Source organism: Bombina bombina, chromosome 2 (genome assembly GCF_027579735.1).
Source record: "Bombina bombina isolate aBomBom1 chromosome 2, aBomBom1.pri, whole genome shotgun sequence".
Lineage (NCBI taxonomy): Eukaryota > Metazoa > Chordata > Amphibia > Anura > Bombinatoridae > Bombina > Bombina bombina.
In genome coordinates this window covers 603,566,984-603,582,015 of record NC_069500.1, presented here as the reverse complement: position 1 = coordinate 603,582,015, position 15,032 = coordinate 603,566,984, and the positions used below count along the sequence as shown (strand labels likewise).

General features: G+C 39.2%; 1 protein-coding gene and 1 long non-coding RNA gene across 3 annotated transcripts in view; one reads left to right on the top strand and one right to left on the bottom strand.

The window, feature by feature from the left end:
* Positions 1–7,238: 7,238 nt before the first annotated feature.
* Positions 7,239–13,641, bottom strand: LOC128649317 (uncharacterized). Its single transcript, XR_008400663.1, has 2 exons — positions 13,596–13,641; positions 7,239–7,769 (listed from the first exon to the last, which is right to left on the bottom strand). It is a non-coding gene; the product is annotated as an uncharacterized LOC128649317 (long non-coding RNA).
* ENTREP1 (endosomal transmembrane epsin interactor 1) overlaps positions 12,892–15,032 on the top strand; it is a 353,321-nt gene continuing 351,180 nt past the window's right edge. For both annotated transcript variants that reach the window (XM_053702522.1, XM_053702521.1), the window contains exon 1: positions 12,892–13,570. In XM_053702522.1, coding sequence (XP_053558497.1) covers positions 13,205–13,570 — 366 coding nt within the window. In that variant the 5' untranslated portion in view covers positions 12,892–13,204. The remainder of the gene's footprint in view (positions 13,571–15,032) is intronic.

Genomic DNA, 15,032 nt, shown 5'->3' with positions numbered 1-15,032 from the left:
TACGCCATTTGCGTAGCCTATCTTTTCAATGGGATCTTTCTAACGCTGGTATTTAGAGTCGTTTCTGAAGTGAGCGTTAGAGCTCTAACGACAAAATTCCAGCCGCCTGAAAATAGCAGGAGTTAAGAGCTTTCTGGCTAACGCCGGTTCATAAAGCTCTTAACTACTGTACCCTAAAGTACACTAACACCCATAAACTACCTATGTACCCCTAAACCGAGGCCCCCCCACATCGCCGACACTCGATTAAAATTTTTAACCCCTAATCTGCCGACCGCCACCTACGTTATATTTATGTACCCCTAATCTGCTGCCCCTAACCCCGCCGACCCCTGTATTATATTTATTAACCCCTAACCTGCCCCCCACAACATCGCCGCCAGCTACTTAAAATAATTAACCCCTAATCTTCCGACCGCAAAGCGCCGCCACCTACGTTATCCCTATGTACCCCTAATCTGCTACCCCTAACACCGCCGACCCCTATATTATATTTATTAACCCCTAATCTGCCCCCCACAACGTCGCCGACACCTGCCTACACTTATTAACTCCTAATCTGCCGAGCGGACCTGAGCGCTACTATAATAAAGTTATTAACCCCTAATCCGCCTCACTAACCCTATCATAAATAGTATTAACCCCTAATCTGCCCTCCCTAACATCGCCGACACCTACCTTCAATTATTAACCCCTAATCTTCCGATCGGAGCTCACCGCTATTCTAATAAATGGATTAACCCCTAAAGCTAAGTCTAACCCTAACACTAACACCCCCCTAAGTTAAATATAATTTTTATCTAACGAAATAAATTAACTCTTATTAAATAAATTATTCCTATTTAAAGCTAAATACTTACCTGTAAAATAAATCCTAATATAGCTACAATATAAATTATAATTATATTATAGCTATTTTAGGATTAATATTTATTTTACAGGCAACTTTGTAATTATTTTAAACAGGTACAATAGCTATTAAATAGTTAAGAACTATTTAATAGTTACCTAGTTAAAATAATAACAAATTTACCTGTAAAATAAATCCTAACCTAAGATATAATTAAACCTAACACTACCCTATCAATAAAATAATTAAATAAACTACCTACAATTACCTACAATTAACCTAACACTACACTATCAATAAATTAATTAAACACAATTCCTACAAATAAATACAATTAAATAAACTAGCTAAAGTACAAAAAATAAAAAAGAACTAAGTTACAGAAAATAAAAAAATATTTACAAACATAAGAAAAATATTACAACAATTTTAAACTAATTACACCTACTCTAAGCCCCCTAATAAAATAACAAAGCCCCCCAAAATAAAAAATTCCCTACCCTATTCTAAATTAAAAAAGTTACAAGCTCTTTTACCTTACCAGCCCTGAACAGGGCCCTTTGCGGGGCATGCCCCAAGAAGTTCAGCTCTTTTGCCTGTAAAAAAAAACATACAATACCCCCCCCCAACATTACAACCCACCACCCACATACCCCTAATCTAACCCAAACCCCCCTTAAATAAACCTAACACTAATCCCCTGAAGATCTTCCTACCTTGTCTTCACCATCCAGGTATCACCGATCCGTCCTGGCTCCAAGATCTTCATCCAACCCAAGCGGGGGTTGGCGATCCATAATCCTGTGCTGAAGAGGTCCAGAAGAGGCTCCAAAGTCTTCCTCCTATCCGGCAAGAAGAGGACATCCGGACCGGCAAACATCTTCTCCAAGCGGCATCTTCGATCTTCTTCCATCCGGAGCGAAGCGGCAGGATCCTGAAGACCTCCAGCGCGGAACATCCATCCGGACCGACGACTGAACGACGAATGACTGTTCCTTTAAGGGACGTCATCCAAGATGGCGTCCCTCGAATTCCGATTGGCTGATAGGATTCTATCAGCCAATCGGAATTAAGGTAGGAATTTTCTGATTGGCTGATGGAATCAGCCAATCAGAATCTAGTTCAATCCGATTGGCCGATCCAATCAGCCAATCAGATTGAGCTCGCATTCTATTGGCTGATCGGAACAGCCAATAGAATGCGAGCTCAATCTGATTGGCTGATTGGATCAGCCAATCGGATTGAACTTGATTCTGATTGGCTGATTCCATCAGCCAATCAGAAAATTCCTACCTTAATTCCGATTGGCTGATAGAATCCTATCAGCCAATCGGAATTCGAGGGACGCCATCTTGGATGACGTCCCTTAAAGGAACAGTCATTCGTCGTTCAGTCGTCGGTCCGGATGGATGTTCCGCGCTGGAGGTCTTCAGGATCCTGCCGCTTCGCTCCGGATGGAAGAAGATCGAAGATGCCGCTTGGAGAAGATGTTTGCCGGTCCGGATGTCCTCTTCTTGCCGGATAGGAGGAAGACTTTGGAGCCTCTTCTGGACCTCTTCAGCACCGGATTATGGATCGCCAACCCCCGCTTGGGTTGGATGAAGATCTTGGAGCCAGGACGGATCGGTGATACCTGGATGGTGAAGACAAGGTAGGAAGATCTTCAGGGGATTAGTGTTAGGTTTATTTAAGGGGGGTTTGGGTTAGATTAGGGGTATGTGGGTGGTGGGTTGTAATGTTGGGGGGGGGTATTGTATGTTTTTTTTTACAGGCAAAAGAGCTGAACTTCTTGGGGCATGCCCCGCAAAGGGCCCTGTTCAGGGCTGGTAAGGTAAAAGAGCTTGTAACTTTTTTAATTTAGAATAGGGTAGGGAATTTTTTATTTTGGGGGGCTTTGTTATTTTATTAGGGGGCTTAGAGTAGGTGTAATTAGTTTAAAATTGTTGTAATATTTTTCTTATGTTTGTAAATATTTTTTTATTTTCTGTAACTTAGTTCTTTTTTATTTTTTGTACTTTAGCTAGTTTATTTAATTGTATTTATTTGTAGCAATTGTGTTTAATTAATTTATTGATAGTGTAGTGTTAGGTTAATTGTAGGTAATTGTAGGTAGTTTATTTAATTATTTTATTGATAGGGTAGTGTTAGGTTTAATTATATCTTAGGTTAGGATTTATTTTACAGGTAAATTTGTTATTATTTTAACTAGGTAACTATTAAATAGTTCTTAACTATTTAATAGCTATTGTACCTGTTTAAAATAATTACAAAGTTGCCTGTAAAATAAATATTAATCCTAAAATAGCTATAATATAATTATAATTTATATTGTAGCTATATTAGGATTTATTTTACAGGTAAGTATTTAGCTTTAAATAGGAATAATTTATTTAATAAGAGTTAATTTATTTCGTTAGATAAAAATTATATTTAACTTAGGGGGGTGTTAGTGTTAGACTTAGCTTTAGGGGTTAATCCATTTATTAGAATAGCGGTGAGCTCCGATCGGAAGATTAGGGGTTAATAATTGAAGGTAGGTGTCGGCGATGTTAGGGAGGGCAGATTAGGGGTTAATACTATTTATGATAGGGTTAGTGAGGCGGATTAGGGGTTAATAACTTTATTATAGTAGCGCTCAGGTCCGCTCGGCAGATTAGAAGTTAATAAGTGTAGGCAGGTGTCGGCGACGTTGTGGGGGGCAGATTAGGGGTTAATAAATATAATATAGGGGTCGGCGGTGTTAGGGGTAGCAGATTAGGGGTACATAGGGATAACGTAGGTGGCGGCGCTTTGCGGTCGGAAGATTAGGGGTTAATTATTTTAAGTAGCTGGCGGCGATGTTGTGGGGGGCAGGTTAGGGGTTAATAAATATAATACAGGGGTCGGCGGGGTTAGGGCAGCAGATTAGGGGTACATAGGGATAACGTAGGTTGCGGCGGTTTACGGAGCGGCAGATTAGGGGTTAATAATAATATGAGGGTCAGCGATAGCGGGGGCGGCAGATTAGAGGTTAATAAGTGTAAGGTTAGGGGTGTTTAGACTCGGGGTACATGTTAGAGTGTTAGGTGCAGACGTAGGAAGTGTTTCCCCATAGGAAACAATGGGGCTGCGTTAGGAGCTGAACGCTGCTTTTTTGCAGGTGTTAGGTTTTTTTTCAGCTCAAACAGCCCCATTGTTTCCTATGGGAGAATCGTGCACGAGCACGTTTTTGAGGCCGGCCGCGTCCGTAAGCAACTCTGGTATCGAGAGTTGCATTTGCGGGAAAAATGCTCTACGCTCCTTTTTTGGAGCCTAACGCAGCATTTGATTAAACTCTCGATACCAGAGTTAATTTTATGGTGCGGCCAGAAAAAAGCCCGCGGAGCGTTAACAGCCCTTTTACCGCCGAACTCCAAATCTAGGCCTATATATGCATAAGCCCCAAGCTCGCACACAGTTGGTACAAATTAGCACCCACCAGACAGTGTATACAAAAAAGCACAGTAACTTTCTATAACCACCTTGCACGTAAGGATGTAGCTAAGTCCAGTGGTCCTGGTGATAGGCAGACTCCATTTGGGGCTCAGGACATATAATCTGACGGGTCAGTGTGAGACCCGAACCAGGAACTAGGCGGAGATACGATGAGAGACAATCAGGTGCAGCCACGCTCATCACACGGATAACTACACCCAAAAACAAAACACATGTCCACCTCGTATTGTTGTCTGGCTATAACCACGCTCTCCCTTATAGAGCTCCAGTTTCACTGCAGATCACGCCCTACTGTACAAGTGACCATGTCCATTGGTTGGAGCTTTCCCGCCTACAAGCTCTCTCAGCTACACACACACTGTAGTTAAAAAAGAAAAAAAACTATTTCGGTTTCCGGCCAGGATCATCCTGAATTTTCGGTATCGGTTTCGATCCAGAATTTTCATTTCGGTGCATCCCTAATTTAATTATAGGAATATTTATTTAGATTAATTTAAATAATATTTAAGTTAGGGGGGTGTTAGGGTTAGACTTAGGTTTAGGGGTTAATTCATTTAATATATTGGCGGCGGGGTAGATTAGGGGTTAATCAATGTACTGTAGGTGGCGGCGGTGTAGGGGGGGCAGGATAGGGGTTAATAAATGTAGGTGGCGGTGGGGTCCGGGTGCGGCGGTTTAGGGGTTAAACAATTAATTTATTTGCGGCGGGGTCTGAGATTGGCAGGATAGGGGTTAATAACTTTATGTAGGTGGCGGCGGTATAGGGGGCGGCAGATTAGGGGTTAATAGGTATAATGTAGGTGGCGGCAGGGTCCGGGAGCAGCGGTTTAGGGGTTCATATTTTTATTTAGTTGCGGCGGGGTCCGGGAGCGGCGGTTTAGAGGTTAATAAGTATAATGTAGGTGGCGGCGGTGTATGGGGGGACAGATTATATATTATTATAAATAATATATTTATTATAGTTGCGGCGGGGTCCAGGAGCAGCGGTTTAGGGGGTAATAACTTTATTTAGGTGCGGGGGGCTCCGGGAGCGGCGATATAGGGGGTAAAACAGTATAGTTTAGTGTGGGTGCTTAGTGACAGGCTAGCAAGAAAGCTGCGAAGAAGCCGATGAGCAGCGAGATCGATGACTGTCAATTAATAACAGTCCGCTGCTCATCGCACTGTACTTGGTGCGCGGCTTCTTGACAGCTTTTTTGATAACTTTGGCAAACGTATTCAGGTCCGTGGCAGCGATGTTAGGCGAGCTTAGGCAAGCGTATTGGGCCGGCGAATGCAGGTAAATACGGAGCCTCATAACTAGAGGCCAAAGAATGTAGCATATAGTATGATCCATGCGTATAATGCTACTTGTATGTATTGTCTACAACTAAGAAATAAGTCTGTCTATTCAGGAAGGCTGCTATATTGTCCCACACATTAAAAAAAGATTTCTTAGGGGTTTAAATGAACAAAGAATTTTACAGCAACAATTGGTTTGGTACATACCTGACACAATTCAGGAAATGGAATTATATCAAACTAACTGTGTTTAAAGGGACATACAAGTTCAAATAAATAAAATACTTTAGGTGTTATAGCTTTTTAGCACTACAGGGAGCTAGCTGAACACATCTAATGAGCCAATGACAAGTCATATATACGTGCAGCCACAAATCACCAGCTATCTCGCAGTAATACACCGCTGATCCTGAGCCAAGGTATGATTTTCAGCAAAGGATAACAAGTGAATAAAGTACATTTGGTAATAGAAGCAAATTTAAAAGTGTCTGAAAATCTCACGTTTTATCAAGTAAGTCTAATTTTGATTTTAATGTCCTTACCGTAATATATGCAACATACAAGCACGAAGGGTAAAAAGTTAGTTTCTATCTCTGAAGACCAAAATGTATCTATTTCATCATCTTCACTGACCCCCTCTATTTACATGTAACCAAGATAGTCTTCCTGTTATTTACAAACTCACTCTGTATCCTTACATTAGCATAGAAAGGGACTGTTTTGACTGATAATCCACAGAAGGTTTAAAATAAAAGAAAACAAAGATTAGGGATTACTATTCTACGACTAAGAATATGTTTCACTTAACAGTATGTGCAAAAATGAATATCAGGATAATGTTCTCAGTTGTAAAACACAACACCATTAACTTCATTTTGATGCCCCCCATGCAGTTTTTTGTATACATTGCTCGAAAATATATTTAGTGACCTTCAAATGATCTCTCACTTCCCAGAACTGAAGGGAACATTTGTTTACACCCATAAAGTTGAAAATACCAGGGACAAAAAAGTGCAATAATTAGTGCACAAAGCCCATTAAAAACATAGTCAAGGTCTGCTTAGGACTGGATCAGGCATATGTGGCCTGCAATCATTTACCAAATATATAAATAGAATCTTTGTTGGTGTTAAGCATAAAAAGTATTGTAGTGAAACAATTTCTGCAATAATGCATTTGACTATTTTATTATTGCATTATGTCCCTTTAACTTGTCCTATTTATAGTATGGAATGGCCCCGAGGTATTTTAATAATAATAATTAACACTGTTCATTTCACTTATTTTACAACTGTGCATGTTTTATTATGAGGGTGAAAGATACACTCCAATTCTAGACTTGTATATGCATATAATTAAGAAGATACATGTGAGAACAGAGTTTTTCCTTATTTTGAGAGAGGTATTTCCCTTTTCGGGTCAGCAGGGCTCAGCAAGTCAACTCCTCCACCCTCTTCCCACTTTATTTGTGACTTGTAATAAGTATTATAGATTACCTTTATGTCGTCTGTTGAATATGAATCTGCATTATTATTTGTTTTTTGTATTTAATAATTAATGTATAAGTCAATAGTTGATATATAATGTATTGCATTGTCAGTGTTTTAGTTGATGAAACACAAAGACATTAAAATAGTTTCTTGTCAGATTTTATATAAGAAAAAAAAAGGAGTATCACAGTATGCAGTAATATCTTTTTATATTGGACTAACATTATATAGTAACAAACTTTCAAGAGTCTCCTCTCTTCCTCAGGCGCATAGAGATCCCACAATAGCTAGGTCGTAGTTTCGGGGTGATCCTGAGGGAGCGGCGGCTATTCCAGGGTACTGTTGTAGAGCTCCGGGGCCCTAGATGTCCCAGTCCAAAAAGCGACATGATCCGTGGCTGAGGGCTGGAGCGGTAGCCTGGCAAAGGGGTAATCAGGAACAGCCTGATGTAGGAGGGTGTCAGAACCACAGGTTCCCGAGTGAGCTCCCTCTTAGTAGTCACCCCCAACCTATGCCCATTAAAAGGTACGACAAGTCCCCAGAAGAGCGGAGCTCTGGATTAAAGGGCTTTGGGAGCGACCGGCGATCCCAGCCGGTGAATAGTTCCATAAGATTCCGGCCGGGAAAGGGCAATGCGGGGTAGCGATCAGCTCTTTCAGGGCAAAGTTCAAACACTGTAAAAAACAAAGGGGAATTGGTGGAAAGCATAGTAATCCAAATCTGGAAGGGGTTGCCCTGGCAGCCTGGTATCCGTGACATGAGTGTAAAGTTTTAATATGTATAATTTGTTGTCAATAAATAAACTAATGTCAGCATTTTATACCTTGATTTTAGGGAACTGTTATATCATGTGTCCTCCTAATGTCTTACTCCTGTGTCTCACACTGAGACTCTCAGCTTATGCAACACTGCTACTTATTGTTGTATATTAGTACTTCACTAGCTGTGTGTCAATTGTATAATGCCAGTTGTTTAAAGGTACACACACACGTGTATTCAGTATGTATTCAGTATGCCAATGTTTCATAATGTAGATAATGTGTCCTCAAATTTTGAATATAAATATTATTATATAATATAAATGTAAAAAAAATGTAAGTACTGCCCAGTTTTAAGGCCATGTAAAAATGTTTTGCTCAGAGAAATAGCAGGTCCGCACAGCTGAAAACATTTTTTAGAGGGAAAATTGGCTGTCAACCAAGCTTTCCCCAACCCTCCATATTTGTGGTACTGTGAATTACTGTTGTATTAGATCTGGATTAGCTGCATGCATAATCACATCCAATTCAAAACCAATGTGGGAATAATTCACAGGCATATATATATATATATATATATATAAAAAATAATCACATCACATACTGTGCCAGCAAGTACACTCTCCAAAGGCATATCTTGTGAATTATTAATATCGCAGAAGCCATTTGCGTGTGTGCACATAGGTGACTGGACCCAGGGGATTCTATGGATTCTTGCACCGGGGCCCTGGAGTTTCCAGTAATGCCTCTGCACAGGTGCATGTGGTAAACAGGGAAAAATTACCCTAAAACCTTCAGTGCTTTCAAAATAAGCTATGAATATCCATTGGGTTAAAGGGACACTGAACCCAAAAAAAAATAATTTGTGATTCAGATAGAGCATGCAATTTTAAGCAACTTTCTAATTTACGCCTGTTATCAATTTTTCTTCGTTCTCTTGCTATCTTTATTTGAAAAAGAAGGCATCTAATCTAAGGAGCCAGCAAATTTTTGGTTCAGACCTGGACAGCACTTGTTTATTGGTGAGTGCATTTAGCCATCAATCATCAAGAACAGCCCAGGTTGTTCACTAAAAATGGGCCAGCATCTAAACTTACATTCTTGCTTTTCAAATAAAGTTACCAATAAAATGAAGACATTTTGATAATAGGAGTAAATTAGAAAGTTGCTTAAAATTGAATGCTCTATCTGAATCACAAAAGAAAACATTTGGGTTCAGTGTCCCTTTAATCATCAAGGATTCAAAGTCTAATGGGTTTTTTTCTGACATTTTTAGGAATAGATTATTTTGGGCAACCCAGTCAGACTGGTGCCAGCTATTACAGAGTGTTCAATTATAAACTCATAGATGATTTCTTCATTATGGCTAAATAGGAAATAACTGGCAAACAGCTTAATGAAGAACTTCAAATGCCAATACTTAAATAGACAAAACCCAAATGTTTTTATTTGTGATTCATATCAAGAAAACATTTAAAAAAAATAAATAAGTTTATTTACTTATATAATGAAATTTGCATCATTCTCATGTTATTCTTTGTTGAAGAGATATTCAGATAGGTAGAGTGCACATGCCTTAGACGCTACATAAGAAGAAATAGTGTTGCCATCTAGTGTTCTTGCTAATGTATAACATTGTTGCAAAACGTTTGCGATATAGTGCTGCAGACACGTGCACACTCCTGATCTTACTTTACTGCTTTTCAACAAAGGATAACAAGAAACAATAGGCTAGATTACGAGTTTTGCGCTATGAGGGGTGCAGTACTAACTTGCACGTTATTGTCACCGCTCACTTTCCTACAGCGCTGGTATTACAGGTTTTTACAAACCCGGCTTAAAAGACAAAAAGTGAGCATAGAGCAAAATTGTGCTCCATACCACACTCCAATACCAGCGCTGCTTAAGTCAGTGGTGAGCTGGTTTTATGTGCTCGTGCACGATTTCCCCATAAACATCAATGGGGAGAGCCGGCTGAAAAAAAAGTCTAACACCTGCAAAAAAGCAGCGTAAAGCTCCGTAAAGCAGCCCCATTGATTCCTATGGGGAAACGAAATTTATGTTTACACCTAACACCCTAACATGAACCCCGAGTCTAAACACCCCATATCTTACACTTATTAACCCCTAATCTACTGCCCCCGACATCGCCGACACCTACATTATATTTATTAACCCCCTAATCTCCCGCCCCCAATGTCGCTGCAACCTACCTACACTTATTAACCCCTAATCTGCCGCCCCACTATAATAAACATATTAACCCCGAAACCGCCGCACTCCCGCATCGCAAACACTAGTTAAATATTATTAACCCCTAACATCACCACCACTGATCTACATTTATTAACCCCTAATCTGCCGTCCCTAACGTCGCCGCAGTATATTAAATTTATTAACCCCTAAATCTAAGTCTAACCCTAACACCCCCTAACTTAAATATAATTAAAAGAAATCTAAATAAAACCAACTATTAATAACTAAATAATTCCTATTTAAAAATAAATACTTACCTGTAAAATAAACCCTAAGCTAGCTACAATATAACTAATAGTTACATTGTAGATATCTTAGGGTTTATTATTATTTCACAGGCAAGTTTGTATTTATTTTAACTAGGTAGAATAGTTACTAAATAGTTATTAACTATTTACTAACTACCTAGCTAAAATAAATACAAATTTACCTGTAAAATAAAACCTAACCTAAGTTACACTAACACCTAACACTACAATTAAATAAATTACCTAAATTAAATACAATTAGCTAAATTACTAACAAAACCCCCCCACTAAATCACAGAAAATAAAAAAACAAATTACAAGATCTTTAAACTAATTACACCAAATCTAATAGCTCTATCAAAATAAAAAAAAGCCCACCCAAAATAAAAAAAAAACCTAGCCTAAACTAAACTACCAATAGCCCTTAAAAGGGCCTTTTGCGGGGCATTGCCCCAAAGTAATCAGCTCTTTTACCTGTAAAAAAATACAACCAACCCTAACTAAAAAAACCTAAGCTCCCCATTGCCCTGAAAAGGGCATTTGGATGGGCATTGCCCTTAAAAGGGCATTTAGCTCTATTGCGGCCCAAACCCCTAATCTAAAAATAAAACCCACCCAATACACCCCTAAAAAATCCTAACACTAACCCTCTCACATCCATCCTCAACGAAGCCGGGAGAAGTCTTCATCCAAGCGGCAAGATGTCCTCAACGAAGCCGGCAGAAGTGGTCCTCCAGATGGGCAGAAGTCTTCACCCAAACGGCATCTTTTATCTTCATCCTTCCGACGCGGAGCGGGTCCATCTTCAAGACATCCGGAGCGGAGCATCCTCTTCAATCGATGGTTTCTTCTGGAATGAAGGTTCCTTTAAATGACGTCATCCAAGATGGCGTCCCGTATATTCCGATTGGCTGATAGAATTCTATCAGCCAATCGGTATTAAGGTTGAAAAAATCCTATTGGCTGTTCCAATCAGCCAATAGGATTAAGCTTGCATTTTAAGGGCTATTGGTAGTTTAGTTTAGGCTAGGTTTTTTTTTTATTTTGATAGGGCTATTAGATTAGGTGTAATTAGTTTAAAGATCTTGTAATTTGTTTTTTTATTTTCTGTAATTTAGTGTTTGTTTTTTGGTAATTTAGCTAATTGTATTTAATTTATTTAATTGTATTTAATTTAGGTAATTTATTTAATTGTAGTGTATTGTTAGGTGTTACTGTAACTTAGGTTAGGTTTTATTTTACAGGTAAATTTGTATGTATTTTAGCTAGGTAGTTAGTAAATAGTTAATAACTATTCAGTAACTATTCTACCTAGTTAAAATAAATACAAACTTGCCTGTAAAATAAAAATAAACCCTAAGATAGATACAATGTAACTATTAGTTATATTGTAGCTAGCTTAGGGTTTATTTTACAGGTAAGTATTTATTTTTAAATAGAAATTATTTAGTTATTAATAGTTGGTTTTATTTAGATTTATTTTAATTATATTTAAGTTAGGGGGTGTTAGGGTTATACTTAGATTTAGGGGTTAATAAATTTAATATAGTGGCGGCGATGTTAGGGACAGCAGATTAGGGGTTAATAATTTGTGTTTGCAAGGCGGGAGTACGGCAGTTTAGGGGTTAATATGTTTATTCTAGTGGTGGCTATGTCCGGAGCGGCAGATTAGGGGTTAATAATTTTATTTTAGTGTTTGCGATGCGGGAGGGCCTCGGTCTAGGGGTTAATAGGTAGTTTATGGGTGTTAGTGTACTTTTTAGCACTTTAGTTATGAGTTTTATGTTACAGCTTTGTAGTGTAAAATTCATAACTACTGACTTTAAAATGCGGTATGAATCTTGACGGGATAGGCTGTACCGCTCACTTTTTGGCCTCCCAGGACAAGCTCACAATACCGGCGCTATGGAAGTCCCATAGAAAAAAAAGACTATACGCAATTTGCGTAAGTTGACTTGCGGTAAGGCCAAAAAAAGTGTGCGGTGCCCCTAAATCTGCAAGACTCATAACGCTGCTTTTTTTCTCATAACGCAAAACTCGTAATCTAGCAGAATAAAAATGTGATAATTTAAGTAAATTGGAAAGTTGTTAAATTGTATGTTCTATCTGAATCATCAAGCAAAAAAATGGGTTTTATGCCCTATTATTCATAATTGATTTTCTTACATATAAATCATTACACAACTTATTGACATACATTGCATTTTGTTCAACTGAACTCTTTTATAGATTGAAGCAAACAGCAATAAACAAGTAAAAAATATAATAAATATCAGGAACAGTAAATAATGTTGCTTTGGGGTTTGTCGAGCTTTTAAAGCTTACAGTATTTGAACTAAGACCCATTAATGCAAGTAAATTATATTTTGACATTACTGTTTTAACATTAGGTACATTATCGTGATTAAAGGCTACAGGGCTTAAAAAGGTCACAGAGCATATCTACATGTAGAGGACCCACTACATTAAACCACCCACTCTGTCCCTGTGCCAAACACATGAAACTGAAACGCAGCTCAGCCTGTGCCTGCTGCTCCCCTCCTACTAATCACTGGAGTTATTTTAAAACTTCTAGCTCGGATAACCCTCTGGAAACAACACACTGAAGGGGGTGGAGGAAATAAAGAAGAAAAAAATCCACAGGAATAAACATTACAGGAAGTAAGATTAGGAAAGACAGAAAATAGAGAGGGGAGTGAACTGGAGGAGCATTGTATTAAGGTCAAATCGATTTAGCAAGATGAATCAGTGCAATGCACTGGCTGTGCAGTGCAAAGAGACACTAAGCTATGTGATCTCTGCTTGCTCTCTCCCCCACCCTTTCATTGCTGCTGTTCTCCCCCAGTGATGTCTCTCCCAGTACTGCTTCCTGGCTCCTGCTGCCCCATGGCTGGGTTATCCTCCTCCATGGGCAATGCAGCCTCTACCTCCTCTCCAGGGACAGATTCAGCTCATCATAGGCCAAGGAGGAGTCGCGGGGCGCTACTGCCCCCTCGATTTACAGCCTCTCTAGGACTGTGCCCCGCTCCTCCTCCTCCTTCATCTAGGCGCCGGGCGGGTTCCGGACTCATATTGCCGGGGAGACCCTTACTATCTCTGGGATTGTTGCAGCTCATATTAGGCTGTTGTACAGTAGCGCTGAGCTTCGGAGCTTTGTCACTCAGCAAGTCCCCACAGATCAGGAGCTCCTGCCCATTCTGGGCTGGGTCATCGGTGAGTACAACTACAAACATTTCACCTGCTGCATGATCCACATGGTGCGCTACCACAAGCTTGGCCGTGCTGGGGGTGGGTCCTGCACAGACCTGTGGGCTGTGGCATGATGAGGTGCTGGCTGTTATAATTTGTTTACCATTAATAACTGCCCTTTAAACTGTGGGGATTATGCTGGGTAGCGGTAGAGTTTTGGGAAGGAGTTGGTGCTGAAAATGTGTGAAACTATTTGGTTGCTAAAGTTGATGATATGTTTCTATATTACCTAGTTTAATTGGTGTAGGGGCTATTCTTAGCAATAAAATAATTTGTTGTGCGTTTATTAAAGGGACACTGAACCCAATTTTTTTCTTTCATGATTCAGATAGAGCATGCAAATTTAAGCAACTTTCTAATTTACTCCTATTATCAATTTTTCTTCGTTCTCTTGCTTTCTTTATTTGAAAAAGAAGGCATCTAAGCTATTTTTTTGGTTCAGGACCATGGAAAGCACTTAATTATTGGTGGGTGAATTTATCCACCAATCAGCAAGAACAACACAGTGTGTTTACCAAAAATGAAACACAAGGGGGGGTTGGTTAAGCACACCACAAAAAAACCATTTTAAAGTTTTTAAAATACTAGCACACATATTGTGGGAGTGCTGCCAAAAAGACCAAAACAATAGCAAAACAACAGAGAGCCCAGGAGCCCAGGTGTATTCCATATAATGTGATCTTGATATATATATATATATATACTCAGCTAGGGAGTTTCATTCTGTGCAGTCATGATTTGAGGCATAGCACTGCAAAGTTGGAATTCTGTATTTAATATTAGAATCGAATGACTCAGCCCAGCAAAGGTAAACTGACTAGTATAATGTGACTATGGTATATATATATACATATAAAGCTAGGGAGTTTCATTCTGTGCAGTCATGATTTGAGGCATAGCACTGCAATTTTGGAATTCTGTATTTAATATTAGAATCGAATGACTCAGCCCAGCAAAGCTAAACAGACTAGTGTTAGGACCAGTCTGACTTTGGGACACCTTGTAAGTGGTAGACTGGCTTAGCAGAATATGGCCATATTGTGTGACTAAGATCCCAACTTTATTTAAAGATATATAGACTTAAAGTCTTGCAGCAATAATTAAATATAATTTTGCTTGTAAATGTTATAAACATGTGGATTCAAGTATTTAGATGTGCGCCAACCCTCTCTGTTGTTTTGCTATTGTTTTGGTCTTTTTGGCAGCACTCCCACAATATGTGTGCTAGTATTTTAAAAACTTTAAAATGGTTTTTTTGTGGTGTGCTTAACCAACCCCCCCTTGTGTTTGATTCTATAATAGGGAGTTGACCAAATCCCTTTGGTTAATGCACACCACCCAGCCCAGGAGCCCAGGTGTATTCCATATAATGTGATCTTGATATATATATATATATATACTCAGCTAGGGAGTTTCATTCTGTGCA